Source organism: Oncorhynchus keta, chromosome 7, assembly GCF_023373465.1.
Source record: "Oncorhynchus keta strain PuntledgeMale-10-30-2019 chromosome 7, Oket_V2, whole genome shotgun sequence".
NCBI classification, from domain to species: Eukaryota; Metazoa; Chordata; class Actinopteri; order Salmoniformes; family Salmonidae; genus Oncorhynchus; species Oncorhynchus keta.
In genome coordinates, this window is record NC_068427.1 from 10112379 (window position 1) to 10124762 (window position 12384).

Consider the following 12384-nt stretch of genomic DNA (forward strand, 5'->3'; position numbering starts at 1 on the left):
TGAGAGAGATAGCGGGAGAGCTGGCCAAGGACGGCACGTTCAAGAGTTTTGGAGAGAAAAGAAAGAAGGGATACTGGTCTGTAGTTGTTGACATATAATAAGGCACTAAAGTAATACTGCCAAAATTGTGGCAAAGAAATGACCTTTTTGTCTTGAATATAAAGCGTTAGGTTTGGGGCAAATCCAACACATCACAGAGCACCTTCTTCATATTTCAAGCATGCATCATGTTATTGGCAAGGACTAAGGAGTTATTTAGGATAAAAATAAACAGAATAGAGCTAAGCACAGGAATCCTAGATGAACACTTTGTATGCTTTCCAACAGACACTGGAAGACAAATTCACACTTCAGCAGGACAATAACCTAAAACACAATGCCAAATATAAACTGTTGTTGCTTAACAAGACAACATTGAATGTTCTTGATTGGCCGAGTTACAGTTTGGACTTAAATCGTGTTGAAAATCTATGGCAAGACATGAAAATGGCTGTCTAGCAATGATCAACAATCAACTTGACAGAGCTTGAAGAATTTAAAAAAGAATAATGTGCAAGTTATTGTTCAATCCAGATTTGCAAAGCTCTTAGATACTTACCCCAAAATAGCCTCAGCTGTAGTCACTGCCAAAGGGAATTCTAACATGTTTCATTGAAGATGAAAGGTGGCTGGTTCTTTCAGCATGACAATGATCCCAAACACACCGCCCGGGCAACGAAGGAGTGGCTTCGTAAGAAGCATTTCAAGGTCCTGGAGTGGCCTAGCCAGTCTCCAGATCTCAACCCCATAGAAAATCTTTGGAGGGAGTTGAAAGTCCGTGTTGCCCAGCAACAGCCCCAAAACATCACTGCTCTAGAGGAGATCTGCATGGAGGAATGGGCCAAAATACCAGCAACAGTGTGCGAAAACCTTGTGAAGACTTAAAGAAAATGTTTGACCTCTGTCATTGCCAAAAAAGGGTATATAACAAAGTATTGAGATAAACTTTTGTTATTGACCAAATACTTGTTTTCCACCATAATTTGCAAATAAATTCACTAAAAATCATCCTACAATGTGATTTTCTGGATTTTTTTTTCTAATTTTGTCTTTCATAGTTGAAGTGTACCTATGATGAAAATTACAGGCCTCTCTCATATTTTTAAGTGGGAGAACTTGCACAATTGGTGACTGACTAAATACTTTTTTGCCCCACTGTATATTGAATAATTTTTCTTCCTCTTTGAAAAAATAGAGTATTGTGTGTAGATTGTTGACAAAAGAAAAACAATGAAGTCCATTTTAACCCATTTTTGGAACAAAAAAATGTGTAAAGTGGAGGGGTGTGAATTCTTCCAGAAGGCACTGTATGTTGCACCTATTGCAGTACCTTGTGAATAAAGTTAGGGTTGCATGTCTCTTTAGCGATCACATCATGGTGCTAAGGGGATCTATATGTATTCTATGTCTAACATATTTAATAACCTTTGTAATAAATGTGTACTAATGCTGGGTGAGGAAATTTGCCCAAATTACCATAATCCATACATGTAGAATGAATGTGTTCAATCAAGGTCTAAACTCTAAAATGCCCATTGACTAATGACCAGAGAAAGGCCTGTACTAAACCCTTGGAACGCCATATATTGTACACGGATGATTTACATGGCAATGTAGTCGTTGCTGTTCTTCCAATATAGAATTGTCAATCTTCGGCATTTGGCTTTTCCTCAATAGATATTGTTTCCCCAGACATTCCCAGAGGTGTCTCACATCGGATTAATAGCAAATAAAACGTTTGCCAGGCAAAAGGGGGCACCCGGGTACGCCGGTGGTAGGAGTAGTTTGGAGCGATAGAGGAGTCTGGAGGACAGAGAGCAAGGGAGGTGGAAGATTGAGAGCTGGAGAAGTGAAGGTCTATGTTAATGAGAGGTGCCTTGATTCAAATAGAAAATCTAAACAGCAGCAGAAAAATAGTCAACAGTTAGACAAATGCCTCAGGCAGGGTTTTAGCTGCATACTCTGCCCAGGGCAGATTTATCCTCTTTCCTCCAGGCTCTATTAGCTATTATCAAACCAAATCACAAATAAGAACAGAGAGCAAATCGACCCAAAAGGAAATAGCCTGGTACATTGATAAACGTGGATTATATAAGTCTAGTGAGGGACCCTTGTGACCTATGATAACATTCAATCAGCACTGCCGTAGTAGTAACGTTAATCTGCCCTGCTCTTTTCATCAGTGCTATGATGCTGACCATCCAAGTGTAAAAAAAGAGCGAAAGATTGTATCGAGGGGTCCATTTGCGTTCACCACCTCTACAAGAAAGGGCATATAAGTCAACTGTCACAAATGGTTAGTGTAGTTTAGACACGTGTATGATGCACGATCCAGTAAACTAATTTGAATACAGATCTGAAAATATGACATGACTACAGCAGTACATACAAATGAACAACGTATCTAATGTTCCGCAATGCTACATTTATAGAAGCCTTTGGGTGTTTAAAAAATTGGAAGATTTAATCATTTGATTTATAGAGGAAATTATGGGGGCATCGTTTCTGTGCCCAATCGGTTGTTTCAGTCCTCCAAGACATTTAACAAAGCTTTACAAGCAAGCGAGGACTCATTTCCATTACTGACAAAGACTGCTTAGAGAACAGTGTGCCACTGGTGATAGAAATGAATTGATCTCCGTTATATTACTGGTATCTAATCACATTTCCAAAATGGCTCATTTATGTGTCCGTGTAGGCTGCTTGATGTTGGCACACTGTCAACACTGTCAAGGTAGATCCCCCCTTCTGTCTGAGCTGTTTGGTCAGTCCAAAATACCACCCTGTTGCCTTCATAGGGCACTCCTTTTTGTATGGGCCGTGGTCAAAAGTAGTGCATTTGGGACAGAGACTCTGTCGAGTGCACATGTGCTGCTTCATTAGCCTGCTATAATCCAACATGAGGATAGGAAGGAGAGCTACAGCCTCCTAGTTTCTGGAGATGAACAATGTGTGTATTTTCTAGGGAGTATAGCGCCCATGTTTTTCTTTATTCCTATTTTTGGGTTGAGTGAAGAATAGAAACAGAATATAAGTCCCAGAATATGGTGACAGAGTGATTGATCTATCAGCATAGGGATGCTTCATTTCTGTAGCTAAGACAAAGTACTCTTTATGCTGAACTACCTTGCTCATTTTTGACATTTCTTGGTATCCACTTTGGCGTTCACATTCCTTTCAGCAGGCGTTCTCTATATTTCTTCAAATAAAATGTAACTGAAGGTGTGCAAATACTGATGGTTCTTCGTGTACCGAGTCATACATTCAACAGTGAATAGAGATAATTTCACCCCTGTTGCGTGTGTCCGTTAACTATATAATTTACTACATATCTCCAATTAAAGGGATGAGATAAAGCCTTTCGTTATCCGCTCAGATTCTTTTGCCGTCGTCCGCTCTATTTGCCTTGCAAACAAGTCCTTGATGACACGTCTTGCTCACTGTGCTGTATGCTAGAGGGATAGGCCACCAGTAAAGTGATGCTTCCAGTCAGTTGTTTAATGAAGTTAGGAATTGATATACAATAAATGTAATGCGTCTGAATGTGTGCCAAAGTGGTGCCCTATACGCCGAGTTGAGTGGCTTACCCATGAGACAGGAGCAAATGGTGCAGAACCTTGCGTGCCTCACATTCTTATCCACACTGTTTAGACAATACGCTTCAATGTCTACTCCGTTTACCCAAACCACGTTGTCGTTGTCTTTAAACATCTGGAGTGGAGTGTCTGTCAGCGTCCCATTTGGCACCCTATTCCCTATGTAGCTAATGCACTACTTTTGACCAGAGCGTTATGGGCCCTGTTCAAAAGTAGTGCACTCTATAGGGAATAGGGGGCCATTTGGGGCACCGCCTCTGTTCCCTCAATTAGAGCGCTTCCTTCTCGTCAGTATGTTAGGATCTTAAATGTATTGACCCATGACAAATCGGATTTGTTTCGTGTTGCCTCTGATAGACTCTAATGGCATACTTCAATTGAAAGATATTTAAGAATTAAATGACTAAACTACCGTCTAGCAGTGAGGGCACCTTGAGCAGTGAGGTAAAATCTCTCCCCTTCGTTCCTGCATTACTCTGGCACCTAGCTACTGTATGTGAAATTCAGGTGTTGGTGAGACTCCTTCATAGATGTCCCTACTCAATCATTCCTGCCTTTGCAACTTAACACAAGCGCAACCAACCAACACATGTCTCCAAATAGGTTTGCAAAATTCTGGTAACTTTCTCAATATTCTCAGGTTATCCAGAAATCCTGGTCAGAGGATTCAGAATTTCCTGTTTAATTCCCTCCTGATTCTGGGAATCTTCAGTGGGCAATTTCTAGAAAACCTGGGCATTTGGGGAAAGTTACCAGAGTTTTCAAACCCGACTTGCAACTTAACACGAGGAACCAACCAAGAGACAAGATTAGTTAGCTCATGTAGATATTCCATCAATGAATGCTACTGTGTGATCCCTAGCACTCTGCCAGAGGGCTGTAATGAAGCCATTAAACCAGGGAACGTTCTCTTACCTTTAAACCTGCATGAGCCGCCCTTAATGGGACTCAACTGCCAATCTGCCATGCAGCGTGTTCCACCACCATCGGAAATTAATTATAATCTTCCTCCTCATCCATACACGAAGAGCCCCGGCCGCTGACACACGACCACGTGCTAAGAAATGGATGTCCTCAGGAGAAGCGCTCAAGTGATTCTTGTGGGTTATTTAAAAGGAAAACACCCGGGAACTGTCAGATGACTGCCGTAAAGAGGATGTTTTAGGTTATACCACACAAGGGCTCAGGAGTTGCATGTGGCAAGCGGTGAGCCTCTTAATGTATTTCAAATGGAGAGACCAGGGGAGAAACAAGGCAATTTGAGGAGAAAATACTGCCAAAAGACTGTTAATGGACTGACATTAAGCTCAATTAAGTTGGGTGCTAGCCGCTAGAACAAGAGAGATTTATGCAAATTAGAGTACTTGGGCATCTTTCCAAAGCAAAGTTACTGCTATGGACTCTGGTTGCATTTTAATGTGTATAGCATGTAACTATCCAGCTGTTCGTATCAGTGTTGGCGTATACATTTAAAAAAAAAAAAATGTTTCTAACCTTTGTTGTGAATGTAGCTATCTATTACATTCATTAAAAGTTTATCACTGGTCCACAACACAATTTATTGTAAAGGTGTATATTGTTGTAGATACATGTGAGGGATTATTTTAGAATAAACTGTTAGTGTGACTATGGTACAGGATGTTTGGTTTTTCAGAGACGATACCATGATCCTCCTTGGAATTGATAGTCAGCCCTGTTACCTTTGCTAAATTTGGTGCAAGATGTAACAAGGGGGAAACACTCCATCAATCACACAGGCTATTGGAAAGACGAGAGATTGGCTAAAGCTGAGAAATGAATCAGTAGAGGCTCTGTCAACAAACATTTCCAGGCTGAGACGATGGAAAAACTTCCCCTGCTCTCTGTGGACATAATTTGCCAATACCCCAGCGATATCACACGTTTTAGAGCAGAACTCAGGACTATCCCTGTAAGTGTGTTTTTTCTTTCTTTAATTCCTCTTCCTCTGTAAATCGAGTGCAGTGGTGGAAGCTTAAGTATGTCAATAAAGCAGGCTAAATCAATGATGGGGTGCAGCTTACCTCCTCTGCTGCTCTGTGCCCGCCTTCCACAGATTAAACCAACGCACACAAATAGCACGTCAGTCAAAGAGGGCGGGTTGCACACTATTGTCCTCTTCGTACACCATTGGCTTTGCCACAACTACACAGTAAGGGCTTTAAATAATTTGATGACTTATTTTTCTTCCTACATACTAGGCTACATATTCTATATGTACCCATTTCTTGAAGGATCACAGAGTAGATTATTTGGGAGGACGATTATACTTATTTCTTGTTATTTTTTTTGTCGGAATTACAGGTACATTATCCATTTCAAATTCTAAGTTCATCAAACATGTACCTGTAGGCTTCCACTCAAAATAATTTTAAAAAGACAGTAAGAAATACTTTAAGTGATGATGAATTCAGTATAAACAGGAAAAGAAAACAAAAAAAAGTGGGCCTCCACCTCCAACATCCCCCCCCAAACCAGCCAACATGTCCTTATCCAGTGGCCTGCCAGTGCTGTTGCCTGATTGATTGAGCGATTCAAAGAGCTAAGCAATTAATGTTTACATTCATGCAATTCAAAATGAATTTTGAAACTTTGCCCCAGAAGCATTTAACTGCAGGGCACTCCCACATTATATAGGGGAATGGGCCTACCTGATTTAGGGGACAGCATAATCATATACAGGCTGTGTACTGTACTGTGCATGCCTGTGTTTTAGTAAACATCCCAGTTTGGTAAACAGTGGCTTAAAGGGGATATATGGGATTCAAACAACACCAAAACCACTCTTAATGACTGTTGTGTATGGTGTACAACAGCCAGCTGCAGAGCCATATGACAGTGTAAAGGTTTGGTTTGTGTGTAACTATCTGAGATCAGAGCACACCCTGTGGTCTGTAAATTAGTACTTGTGTGTTGTCTGATGTTCAACCCTAATTTAGTCATCACACCACTTATTGTAAAGTTTGTGCTTAGGGTTGCAAAAATTCTGGAATTCCCAGGTTTTTCCAGAAATCCCTTGTTGGAGGATATTCTGGATTTCCTGCTTATTCCTTCCTTTTCCGGGAATCTTCCAACCAGAATTTCTGAAAAAACCTTGGCATTTTGAGAAAATGACTGGAATTGTGAAACCCTACGTGTGCTGATATTGAAGTTAAAACAGACTTGTTCCAGAAACATCCTGGATTTGGCACCATTGTTATTTTACTGTCAACCCCACTGTCTCATCTGCGGATTTTGTTTGTCATGTGATTTCCTCATCTTTCATTCTAATGCTCCACAAGGTTCACGGTGTCAAGTCAAAATAATATAATCGTGTCACTTTGGCTTGTACTGTAGCGAGATGAGGCCCATAAACAAAGGAATTCTATGTTTCCCTAAAAGGCTGCTGTCAAGCTTTCAACAGATATTCTACCTCAATTTTAAATGCTTCTGTCTTTTATCTTCTCTTATCAACGTAGATAAGAAAGGGAACACTTACCTTTGTGTGATCAGTTTGTGGAATCCTTAATGGATCGTTAGTGAGTGTTTGCTCTGTAAATTTGAAGAGCAAGCTACATTTTTATCATAGTCTGTAATTATGTAAAGTATATAGGTATACATTTTTAATAAGTTATATTTTGTATGTTTCTATGGTATAATAAAGATCAAGACTGTTGGTATATCACTCTCCCTTCAACACACATCTCTTAGGTTTATTTAAATCAAATCAGATTTTATTAATCACATGCGCCGAATACAACAAGTGTAGACCTTACAGTGAAATGCTTACTTACAAGCCCCTAACCAACAATGCAGTTTAAAAAATATGAATAAGAATAAGAAATAAAAGAGTACAATTAATTAAAAAGCAGCAGTAAAATAACAATAGTGGGACTATATACAGTTGGTAGAGCATGGCGCTTGTAACGCCAGGGTAGTGGGTTCGATTCCCGGGACCACCCATACGTAGAATGTATGCACACATGACTGTAAGTCGCTTTGGATAAAAGCGTCTGCTAAATGGCATATATTATTATTATTATTATTATACAGGGGGCACCGGTACAGAGTCAATGTGCGGGGCACCGGTTAGTCGAGGTAATTGAGGTAATATGTACATGTAGGTAGAGTTATTAAAATCCATTGAAAATATTCTGGGTAGCCATTACAGACAGAGAATGTAGACCACGTAGACCATCTTCATTTTCCGGTCCATACCTCCAACTTCATTGCTACACCATGCAAGTACTGTATGAGTCTGTTACAGCAGAGATGGATATTGTCATGTTTATTATGACATGTCTGATATTAATATATTCTCCCATAGGTCTATACAAGATATGGAAAATGCTACACTTTCAATGGGAACAAGTCGACATCCAGGAAAACCAAGCAAGGTGGAATGGGAAATGGGCTGGAGATAATGTTGGATATTCAACAGGACGAGTATCTTCCCATCTGGAAAGAGACAAGTAAGTCATAAACCTTACATGTTGTTACGGGATCTGTTTCTGTTGTCATAAATCAACAGTATTCTACCCCATCTCTGAATCATGTTCGTATAGGACACTAGTGATGCATTTCTGCAATGTCGTCACTATCCTGAATGCTTTCGTTAAAATTATTATTGTAAGGGATAAATCTGTTGACAGTGCTGTAAGTCATATACACTGAACAAAAATATAAACGCAACGTGCAACAATTTCGACGATTTTACTGCGTTACAGTTCATTTAAGGAAATCAGTCAATTGAAATCAATTCATTAGGCCCTAATCTATGGATTTCACATGACTGGGCAGGGGTGCAGACATGGGTGGGCCTGGCCCACTTGGGAGCCAGGTCCACCCACTGGGGAGCCAGGCCCAGGCAATTAGTATATTTTTTTCCCAACAAAAAGGCTTTATTACAGACAGAAATTCTCCTCAGTTTCATCAGCTGTCCAGGTGGCTGGTCTCAGACAATCCCGCAGGTGAAGAAACCGGTCTGCAGTTGTGAGGCCGGTCGGACGTACTGATAAATTCTCTAAAATGATGTTCGAGGCAGCTTATGGTAGAGAAATGAATGTTAAATTCTCTGGAAACAGCTCCGGTGGACATTTCTGCAGTCAACATGCCAATTGCAAACTCCATCAAAACTTGAGACATCTGTGGCATTGTTGTGTGACAAAACTGCACATTTTAGAGTGGCATTTTATTGCCCCCCAGCACAAGGTGCACCTGTGTAATAAGCATGCTGTTTAATCAGCTTCTTGATATGCCACTCCTGTCAGGTGGCTGGATTATCTTGGCAAAGGAGAAATGCTCACAAACATGGATGTAAACAAATGTGTGCACAACATTTTAGAGAAATAAACTTTTTGTGCATATACAACATTTCTGGGTTATTTTATTTCAACTGATGAAACATGGGACCAACACTTTACCAGTTGTGTTTATATTTTTGTTCAGTATATGTACAGTGAGGGAAAAAAAGTATTTGATCCCCTGACGATTTTGTACGTTTGCCCACTGACAAAGACATTATCAGTGTATAATTTTAATGGTAGGTTTATTTGAACAGTGAGAGACCGAATATCAACATAAAAAATACAGAATTCCAAACTCTCCACCAAGGCCAAGACCAAAGAGCTCTACAAGGATGTCAGGGACAAAATTGTAGACCTACACAAGGCTGGGATGGGCTACAATACCATCGCCAAGCAGCTTGGTGAGAAGGTGACAACAGTTGGTATGATTATTCGCAAATGGAAGAAACACAAAAGAACTGTCACTCTCCCTCGGCCTGGGGCTCCATGCAAGATCTCACCTCGTGGGGTTGCAATGATCATGAGAATGGTGAGGAATCAGCCCAGAACTACACGGGAGGATCTTGTCAATGATCTCAAAGCAGCTGGGACCATAGTCACCAAGAAAACAATTGGTTACACACTACGCCGTGAAGGACTGAAATCCCGCAAGTACCCCTGCCCGTCTGAAGTTTGCCAACGTACATCTGAATGATTCAGAGGACAACTGTGTGAAAGTGTTGTGGTCAGATGAGACCAAAATGGAGCTCTTTGGCATCAACTCAACTCGCCATGTTTGGAGGAGGAAGAATGCTGCCTATGACCCCAAGGATACCATCCCCACCATCAAACATGGAGGTGGAAACATTATGCTTTGGGGGTGTTTTTCTGCCAATGGGACAGGACAACTTCACCGCATCAAAGGTATGATGGACGGGGGCCATGTACCATCAAATCTTGGGTGAGAACCTCCTTCCCTCAGCCAGGGCATTGAAAATGGGTCGTGGATGGGTATTCCAGCATGACAATGACCCAAAACACACGGCCAAGACAACAAAGGAGTGGCTCAAGAAGAAGCAAATGAAGGTCCTGGAGTGGCCTAGCCAGTCTCCAGACCTTAATCCCATAGAAAATCTGTGGAGGAGTGGGACAAAATCCCTCCTGAGATGTGTGCAAACCTGGTGGCCATCTACAAGAAACGTCTGTGATTGCCAACATGGGTTTTGTCACCAAGTACCAAGTCATGTTTTGCAGAGGGGTCAAATACTTATTTCCATCATTAAAATGCAAATCAATTTATGACATTTTTGACATGTGTTCTTCTGGATTTTTGTTGTTGTTATTCTGTCTCTCACTGTTCAAATAAACCTACCATTAAAATTATAGTCGGATCATTTCTTTGTCAGTGGGCAAACGTACATAACCAGAAGAGGATCAAATACTTTCTTCCCTCACTGTAGATGTGATCATTGTCAGTGTCTTGTTTTTCTCAAATTACTGAGTTGGGCCTTGTCAGAATTAGCCTTCCCCTAGGATTGATGGATAAAAGGCTGAATGAATCCACTCTGTACGTGTGTTTTTGTACTGCCTACACGTGCCTCTTTTATCCCGGAAGATGAGACATCGTTAGAGGCAGGGATCCGCGTGCAGATCCACAGCCAGGATGAGCCTCCCTACATCCACCAGCTGGGCTTCGGAGTCTCCCCGGGATTCCAGACCTTTGTTTCATGTCAGGAACAAAGGGTATGCCCCGGCACCGCTTTCACCCAGATTACCACTCTCTCAGTACTCACTTATCCTCACCCCCGAGCAGTGTGGCTCAGACATGACTCTAATCAATCACTTTGTGCTTAGCTGACCTACCTGCCCCAGCCCTGGGGGAACTGCCGCTCCACCAGCGACCAGATGATCCCGGGATACGACACCTACAGCATCAGTGCCTGCCGCCTGCGCTGCGAGACCAGGGAGGTGCTCCGGGAATGCAACTGCAGGATGGTACACATGCCTGGTAAGAAGGCTTTACTGTAGCCCTCACTCACTACTCACTAATCACCTGGTATTATATATTTCCCTGTTACCCATTTAATGTACCGCACATACACTGTTAAAATGCAGTTGGAGTCAGACGTTTACATTACACTTAGGGTGAAGTCCTTAAAACTCGTTTTTCAACCCCTCCACAAATTTCTTGTTAAAAAACTGTCATTTTGGCAAGTCGGTTAGGACATCTACTTTGTGCATGACACAAGTAATTTTTCCAACAATTGTTTAAAGAAAGATTATTTCACTTATAACTCACTGTATCACAATTCCACTGGGTCAGAAGTTTACATACACTAAGTTGACTGTGCCTTTAAACAGCTTGGAAAATTCCAGAAAATTATGTCATGGCTTTAGAAGCTTCCGATAGGCAAATTGATCATTTGAGTCAGTTGGAGGTGTACCTGTGGATGTATTTCAAGGCCTACCTTCAAACTCAGTGACTCATTGCTTGACATCATGGGAAAATCAAAAGACATCAGCCAAGTCATCAGAAAATAAATTGTAGACCTCCACAAGTCTGGTTCATCCTTGGGAGCAATTCCCAAACGCCTGACGGTACCATGTTCATCTGTACAAACAATAGTACCCAAGTATAAACACCATGGGACCACGCAGCTGTCATACCGCTCAGTAAGGAATTCTGTATCCTAGAGATGAATGTACTTTGGTGCGAACAGTGCAAATCAATCCCAGAACAACAGCAAAGGACCTTGTGAAGATGCTGGAGGAAACAGGTACAAAAGTATCTATAGCCACAGTAAAACAAATCCTATATCGACATAACCTGAAAGGCCCCTCAGCAAGGAAGAAGCCACTGCTCCAAAACCGCCATAAAAAAGCAAGACTGCGGTTTGCAACTGCACATAGGGACAAAGATCGTCATTTTTGGAGAAATGTCCTCTGGTCTGATGAAACAAAAATAGAACTGTTTGGCCTTAATGGCCATCGTTTTGTTTGGAGGACAAAGGGGGAGGCTTGCAAGCCGAAGAACCGTGAGGCACGGAGGTGGCAGCATCATGTTGTGGGGATGCTTTGCTGCAGGAAGGTCTGGTGCACTTCACAAAATAGATGGCATCATGATGAAGTAAAATTATGTGGATATATTGAAACAACATCTCAAGACATCAGGTCAGGTAGTTAATGCTTGGTCGCAAATGGGTCTTCCAAATGGACAATTACCCAAGCATACTTCCAAAGTTGTGGCAAAATGGCAAAAGGACAAACAAAGTCAAGGTATTGGAGTGACCATCACAAAGCCCTGACCTCAATCCTACAGAAAATTTGTGGGCATAACTGAAAAAGCGTGTGTGAGCAAGGAGGCCTAGAAACCTCAGTTACACCAGCTCTGTCAACTTCACCCAACTTATTGTGGAAAGCTTGTGGAAGGCTCCCCAAAACGTTTGACCCAAGTTAAACAATTTAAA

The 12384-nt window shown here is 41.4% G+C and overlaps 1 protein-coding gene across 2 annotated transcripts in view; it reads left to right on the forward strand.

The window, feature by feature from the left end:
* Positions 1-12384, forward strand: part of LOC118385960 (acid-sensing ion channel 4-A-like) — a 159753-nt gene that overhangs the window by 140550 nt on the left and 6819 nt on the right. For both annotated transcript variants that reach the window (XM_035773233.2, XM_035773232.2), the window contains exons 2-4: positions 7960-8104; positions 10533-10660; positions 10772-10925. In XM_035773233.2, the coding sequence (XP_035629126.1) occupies positions 7960-8104; positions 10533-10660; positions 10772-10925 (427 nt within the window). The remainder of the gene's footprint in view (positions 1-7959; positions 8105-10532; positions 10661-10771; positions 10926-12384) is intronic.